Source organism: Dictyostelium purpureum (genome assembly GCF_000190715.1).
Source record: "Dictyostelium purpureum unplaced genomic scaffold DICPUscaffold_169, whole genome shotgun sequence".
Taxonomy (NCBI): domain Eukaryota; phylum Evosea; class Eumycetozoa; order Dictyosteliales; family Dictyosteliaceae; genus Dictyostelium; species Dictyostelium purpureum.
In genome coordinates, this window is record NW_003519506.1 from 56,792 (window position 1) to 64,519 (window position 7,728).

General features: G+C 22.7%; 4 protein-coding genes across 4 annotated transcripts in view; 2 read left to right on the plus strand and 2 right to left on the minus strand.

Annotated features, from left to right (window-relative positions):
* Positions 1–2,231, plus strand: part of DICPUDRAFT_80087 (uncharacterized protein) — a gene marked incomplete at both ends in the record, with an annotated part of 2,699 nt that extends 468 nt beyond the window's left edge. Inside the window, 3 exons of the mRNA XM_003289266.1 lie at positions 89–944; positions 1,317–1,530; positions 1,605–2,231. Of these exons, the coding sequence (XP_003289314.1) occupies positions 89–944; positions 1,317–1,530; positions 1,605–2,231 (1,697 nt within the window). The remainder of the gene's footprint in view (positions 1–88; positions 945–1,316; positions 1,531–1,604) is intronic.
* Positions 2,232–2,545: 314 nt separating this feature from the next.
* Positions 2,546–2,872, minus strand: DICPUDRAFT_88458 (uncharacterized protein; the record flags this gene model as incomplete). Its single annotated transcript, XM_003289275.1, has 2 exons — positions 2,546–2,749; positions 2,855–2,872. 2 exons carry the CDS (start codon positions 2,870–2,872, stop codon positions 2,546–2,548), a joined length of 222 nt encoding a protein of 73 aa, XP_003289323.1.
* Positions 2,873–3,574: 702 nt separating this feature from the next.
* Positions 3,575–5,765, plus strand: DICPUDRAFT_56024 (uncharacterized protein; the record flags this gene model as incomplete). Its single annotated transcript, XM_003289267.1, has 1 exon — positions 3,575–5,765. The coding sequence occupies one exon, from the start codon at positions 3,575–3,577 to the stop codon at positions 5,300–5,302; it is 1,728 nt and encodes a 575-aa protein (XP_003289315.1). The 3' UTR covers positions 5,303–5,765.
* A 290-nt stretch (positions 5,766–6,055) lies between these two features.
* On the minus strand, positions 6,056–7,002 carry DICPUDRAFT_56026 (uncharacterized protein; the record flags this gene model as incomplete). The annotated part of the gene is made up of 2 exons (XM_003289276.1): positions 6,540–7,002; positions 6,056–6,460 (listed from the first exon to the last, which is right to left on the minus strand). Exons 1-2 carry the CDS (start codon positions 6,789–6,791, stop codon positions 6,056–6,058), a joined length of 657 nt encoding a protein of 218 aa, XP_003289324.1. The 5' UTR covers positions 6,792–7,002.
* Positions 7,003–7,728: the final 726 nt, after the last annotated feature.

Here is a 7,728-nt window from a genome sequence, read left to right on the forward strand (position 1 = left end):
ATCTATCTTATCATATTTCTTTTAACCCCCAATAATTATGACAATAAAAATGATAATATAAATAATAATAATAATAATACTAATATAGATAATAGTAATAATAAAGATTTAATTTATATTCAAATATCTTACGATTTTAATAAGATCAAAAGATTAAAAAACCACAATAATAATAAAAATAATAAACAAATATCAAGTTTTTATTCTTCAAAAATAATAAACTCATTTAATGAACCCCTAAACTTTATCTCTGAATTCTATTACCAACAAAAAGATTTATCACCATTTTTTAACTATAATCTAAATAATAATAATAAAAACAATAATTATATAAAAATTAAAAACTTTAAAGATTTATTAAATAATTTAAACAATAATAAAAACACATTTAATCATTTAATAATTGATATTTATTCACTAAAAGATATTGATTACTTGTTAAAATTAATATTTCAAATAGATAATTCAATAAACAGTTCTATTACGATATTTGGAATGTGTCAAATTAAAGAAACTTTAGAAGAAAGAATGGATCATTTTTTAACAGTCAATAGGGTTTGGTCATATAAATATAATTTGGGTTGTTGTAAATATAACAATATTAACGAAACGACAGAATATAGTCAATTATTACAGATTGTGAAAGTAGATTCTAGATTCCCAACTTTTAATTTTTACAAAAAATTAGATACATTTCAGTTTAATAATTTAAATAGCAATATAAATTATAAAGAATACAATTGTATATCAGGCATCAATAAAATATCCAAAAGTAATAATAAAGTGTTAATTCATTCATTAAGGCCATATGGAATGATTTCAAGTTTTCATTTTTTAGGTTACTCTCTTACAAGATCATTGGAATGGGGGAGAACTTTAATTGTGGATGATACAGAATTTTTATTCTCGAACTTAATTACCGATTTGCTGTTGCCAGTATCAAAGTATGTGTTTATGGTAGTTTTTTAATTTAAAATTTTTTTTTTTTTTTTTTAATTTTTTTATTTTCAGTTTTTAAATTTTTTATAAAAAAAATCTTTCTTGAATGGAATTCTATGAAAACTAAAAGTGATAGAATATTCATTAAAAAACAGAAAACATCATTATTGCACACAATCTTTTTTTTTTTTTTTTTTTTTGCAATTGTTGATTCATTTTTTTTTTACAATCATAAACCCACATTTATATACAAAATTCTTTCACAGAACATAATTTAAATTATGTTTGCAATTCCATATCTAACCAATTTTTTTTTACCCATTATTAAAAAAAATCTTTGGGATATTTTTTTCGATTCTTTTAATTTTTTTTTACAGCTGCAAAATAAACAACTATAATTATAATTTTAGCAAAGAATCGGTTCAAGTATTAAACCATATAGAAGAAAAGGAATATGATGATTCTAAAAGAATTTCAATTATAACCAGTGATTATAGGGTTTATGTAAATTTTATTGGTTGTTCAAAATTTCCAAATCAATATTTTTTAAATAATGACCTATTTTTATTTAAATCACATATTATGAATTGGGTATGTATTATTAATCAATAATATGGTCCTTCAAACTATTGTTTACTAATTTTTATTTTTTTTCAAAAAAATAGTTGATTCGACCAAATCATAAAATTAGAAAACTATTGGAATTTTATAAAAATGAATTTTTTGGTAATTCACCACTAAAGAAATGTTTAGCAATACAAATAAGAAATGGTGATAAAATTATAGAGTTGGATAAAAATACAAACACAAATAATAATATAAAAAATAATCCAATAAAATCTTTAGTTTATTTAAATCAATATATAGATTTTATTAAAAATGATTCGTATTGTAAACAATTTGAACATATTATTTTAATTACAGATAATCAAACGGTGATCGATAATGAATTGCCCATAATCGAAAAAAACAATCCAAATTTGCATTTCCACTATTTAAAGAATATTATTAGAAATGATGAAACTTATAAATTTGGTGACTATTTACTAGAAAACAATCGAGATGAAGATGGTTTAAGAAAAATAAAAACCAAACCAAATTATAAAATTGGTGAAGGTCTGTTATCCGAAATTCTTTTGGCATCTGAATGTGATTTCTTTTTAGGTTCTTTAACGTCCAATGTCGCTAGATTGATAGTTGAACTTATGAATGCCAATAGATTAACTTCTCCTTCTCTAAGAATTCAATTATTTAAATCACTAGATAATTCGAATTGGTTTGCTGATCCCTAAACTAAATAAAAAAATAAATAAAATAAAAAATAAAAAAAGATAATATAGCATTACACTAAAAACAAATAAAGATAACGAAATAATTTTGTATATTTTAAAAAAAATCCATTTTTATTGACTAGAGATTAATAAATGAAAAAAAAAATGTATTAGTATGATGTGTTTAAATAAATTATTATATAAATAGTATTTTAATGATATGTTACCTTTTTTTTTTTTTTTTTATTATTATTTGTGTATTGTTGGTTTTATATATTATATTACTAAAATTTTTTTTAAATTTATTATTTTATATAATTAAAAAAAAAGATGATTTAATACCAGTGATCTTTGGCTTCGTTGTGGTAGGTTTCATTGGCCCAGTTGACGGTGATGTATAAAGCAGCCATGTATGGAACTGAAGCCCAGAAGTTATCTCTGACACCTCTTCTTAAATGTGGCATAGCATTTTTGAAATAGTTAACAAAAAGTTTTTGTTGGAATGGTGAAACTGAATAAGTGATTTGTTTACCAAAAACCTATAAAAAAAAAACAAAAAAAAACAAAAAAAAAAACAAAAAAAATAAATATTATTATTATTTATTCGCTGCTAGATATTTTATTCTGTTTAATTCGATTCTTACTTTACCGGCTTGACCCATTTTGATGAATGATTATATTATATTATTAATTGTAAATATGAAAAAAAAATCAATAAAAAATTTTATAATGGCGAAAAAAAAAAAAAATTTTAAAAAAAAATGAAAAAAAAAAAAAATAAAAAATTAAAAAAAATAAAAAAAAAAATAAAATTTTGTGGGTAATAATTCGAAATTCATTTTCGAAAAAAAAAAAAGATAATATTTATAAATTTATTTATATTTATTTATTTAATTATTTAAATAATATTTGTATAGGATTTATTTAAAATTATTTATTGTTATTATTGTCTAAAATTTTTTTTTTTATTTTTTTTTTTAAATGGAAATATATTTTTTATAGGACCATAAAACTATTTAAATAGAGTCATTTGAAAACCCATTGATTGCTTCATTTATATCATCATCCCAAACATTAAAAAAAAAAAACTGTGAAAAAAAAAAATTAAAAAATTAAAAAATTAAAAAAATTAAATTAATAAAAAAAAAAAAAAAAAAAAATTTAAATAGCCAAGAAAAAACGAATTGTTGAAACAACCATAAAATTTATAAACTTTATATCATTATCTCCATTAATATAACAAACAAACGCACTGTATAAAAAACACACCAAAATTATAAAAAAAATTAACCCACACCAAATTTTTATTTTTAAATATTTAATGTCAATAAAACCATAATCATAAATAATATACTATTTAATAAATGAATAATATTTTAAAACTTTATAATAATAATAGCTATAGTCATAAAAGTTTAATTAGAGTCAATGGTTTAATTAAAGGTCATGGGAATTTAAATTTTAAAAGAAACTTTTCAAAACATAATCTTGCCGCTCCATTTTTATCAACTCAAGAGCAAAATGAAAGTAATATCAAAAATAACAATAACAATGGCACAAATAATAGTATAAATAATAATAGTAGTAAACCAGATAGAGTCGGTATTGGCAAAGAGAATTTTAATTTAATAAATAAAACAACAACAACAACATCAACACAAACAAAAATTTATGATGAAGAGAATTTTACAAACTTCAATTCAAATAGTAATAGTAATGGAAATATTAATAATAATAATAATTTAACATCAAATTTCGGAACCGACGGATTAAAGTCTTTTAAAGTTATAACACTCGATATTAATGGAAACCCAGAGGAAAGAAGGATTTATAAAGGTGACTTATCAAGTGAACTAAAATTACAAGCACGTGATCTTAGAACTATTGATCCATCATTTCCACCACAAATGCCATCTATATTGGTTAGAGATAAAGTGGTTTTAATAAGTATTGGTGCCGTTAGAGCAATTATTCAATATAATAGAGTAATGTTATTCGAGACCCAAAATGAATCCCTTCGTGACGAAGTTATAGTTAATATTAAAGATGCAGTACAATCAAATTACGAGTATTTGCCATTACCATTTGAGTTTAGAGTATTTGAATCCATATTGGATTTGGTGTGCAGAAAGTTGGATTTGGAATTTAGAAGAATGCAATCACTCATCGAAAAAGAGTTACAATTGTTAAATGAGAATCCAGAGCACAATCTAGAAGAGTTGCTTTTGTACCATAAGAAGGGTTTAAATCAATTTGAAGTTAAAATTAAAGAGATTATCGATGCGATTACAGATGTACTTCAATCAGACGAGGATATGGCCCTTATGTATCTTTCATTCAGACATGCTACCGGTGGTGCTAGAAGAAAAAATCAACATGATGAAATCGAAATACTTTTAGAAACTTATACTAGACAACTTGAACAAATGTCAAGTAACATTTCACAACTTAAAGAGACATTAAATTCAACTGAAGAGTTCGTTAATTTCCAATTAGATACAGCAAGAAACAAGATTATGAGCATTCAATTAATGCTAAGTATTTTAACAATTTCAACAGGTTTAGGTGGTGTCGTAACAGGTACATTCGGTATGAATTTGGTTTCAGGCTTGGAGCATTCCCCATATGCATTTGCAACTGCATGCGGAGCTATTGGTTGCATTGGTTTCTTAACATTTGCAGGTTTAAGAAAATATTGTCAAGTTAAAAATATTTTACCATACACTAAAAAGACACCAAATCATTTAAAGTTGGGTTTGGGATTCAGAAATGATTCATTCATCAATCCACTTAGAGATAATGTTTTATTAAAAGAGCAATCACAGCAAATATTAAAAGACCAACAAAATGCCATTGGCCAACTACAACCACAAATCACTAATGATCAACCACAGCAGCTATTAAAGGACTATAAAGGTCATCCCCAATCACAAACTCAATACGAAACCGAATTTAATAGAGAGTTTAAAGATGCAAACATCCTTTTTGAAAACCCTCAAAACCAAAAAGACCCCAGAGTAAAAATAACCCAAAAGTTAAACAAAATTCAACAAGATCGTATACAACGTCAACACACGCAACAACCAATATAACCATATTGTTATTCATTCAACACAAATCCAGGACCAACATTCCCAAATCCCAAAATTACAAGAGGCTCCAATATCAATTAATCGGCCCAACAAACAACAACCAGGATCAACAAAATTCTTAAGAAAACACCACCAAAAACAACAACAAAACCTTCTAGTATTATTCAACCACCAATTACCAATATGATGAACAAATAAAACCAAAATAACCCCTACCACTTCCCAAGATGATACAAATAATAATGATATTCCCGATGAAGGTTTAACTTTTAATCATTTAAATCAATCTCCATCACAAAAAAAAACTGTACCATTTGCTAACAACAACAACAATAATAATACTCATCCAACTCCAGTACTTTCAAAATTCTGGAAAATTTTACAAGAAGAAACTATTAATCCAAACCAAACCAAAACCACAACCCCAAAATAAAATAAATAAAATTGTATTAATTTCATTTTTAAAAAAAAGTGATAGGAAAGTTTTATTTTTAGTTTTTTTTTTTTTTTTTTTTAAAAGTTGTTATACATGTTTTATTTAAATAATATTGTTTTGATATTATCCTTTTTTTTAAATTTTTTTTTTTTTTTTTTTATATAATTAAAAAAAATCTGTGTTGTTTTCTATTACGATTTTATTATTATTTTATTTATTTAATGAACTAAAAATTTACACAGCTAAACTTTCTTCTAATTGACGTATTTCTTCTTCTTCTTTTGATAGTTCTGGTTTAACTGTTGAGGCAGCTGGGACTAAATGGTATTAAAAAAAATAAGATTGTGGTTAGTATTTATTTTAATTGTGTGGTGGGTGGTTAATAATAGTTTTAAAAAATAATTACATTTAACTTGGGTTGGAGTTGGTAATGATTCTCTTGATGGAGCTTTAATATTAAGTAATTGCATATCTAAATCTTCTTGTTCGTATTCGGCTAATTCTCTTAAAAGGTCTTCTTCATCATCCAATTGAGTACCGAGTGGTTGACTGATAGCTCTTGAAATTTCTTCGTGAATTTCCATTTGGGTTTGAATTTCTTCGATAGTATCATCAACCTTATCGACAGTAAGATGACCATGAAGTTCTTTTAATGATTGAGCACCTTCTCTCATAGAATTCATAATTTCCATATTCATCTTTGCGTTTTCTAATGCAAAAATCTACAAATAATGATGATAAAAATGTTAATATGTGCATCTAAAATTTTGAATGAGAATGTGCATTGTTTGTATTACTTACTTGTGAGGATAATGTATCATATGAACCTTGTAATTTATTAACTTCATTTAAGAAATTGTTTCTTTTTTTTAAACATAATAAAGCTTCTCTTTTCTTTTTTTGTACAACTAATTTTTTAGCCTCTAATTCTTCTCTATCTGATCTTTCTTGTAAAAATTTTTGCCTTTTTTCTAACATTTCTAATGTTAATCTAAGTTTAGCAATTGTATCTTGAGAGTTGTTAGCTGGTTTAGCTTTTCCAAATAACTTCATTTTTAATTATATATATGTGTTTGGTTTTGTTATTGTTATTATTATTATTATTTACAAAGTATTTATATGAATATATATTATAGCGTTTTGTTACTATTATATATAACGTGAGATGGTTTATTTTAGAGACTAAAAAAATTATTTATTTTATAGTTTATATAATATAATATAAAAATCTAAAAACTTTTTTTTAAAAAAAGTTATTTTTAATATATAAGGTGTATGTGTAAAAAATTAAAAAAAAAAAAAAAAAGTTAAAAAAAATTAAAAAAATAATTTAAAAAAAAAAATAAAATTAAAAAAAAAAATATTTAAAAAAATAAAATTAAAAAAATATTTTATTTAATAAATAATATTTTTTTATTGTTTTTTTAGGTTAACAAGTATTTAAACTTAAAAAATTAAATATTATTAAAAAAAAAGGAGAAAATCCTCCCAAAATAGATAAGTAATTAGGTTTTTTATTTTTTTTTTATAATTTTAATAAAAATATAATTCCTTTAAAAAGTATGTATTGTTTTATTAAAACTTTTATTATTTTTTTTATGTTTTTTTATTGAATATACTTTTTTAGTATAGTTTTAAGAAATAAAATAAAAATCTAAACACGACAACCACACACTTCATCACACAGTTTTTTTTTTTAAATTATATTTTTTTATTTTTATACATTGGATGATGACAAAAATTTTTTAAAATCGTTATTTTTCATATAATCATAATAAATTTCCAAAGTAATATAATCACCAGTTTGTTGATATTTGACATTTTTTTTAATTAATCTAATTTGGAGCGGAATTTGGTTTTTTTCTAATTTTCTATTGAATTTTTCAATCTTTTTTTTGATTGATGAATACTAGTGTTTTATCATTTAAAAGATTTAAAAAAAATTAGTGATTGTTTTTTCTTTAAAATTAAAATAATAAATAAATGTACT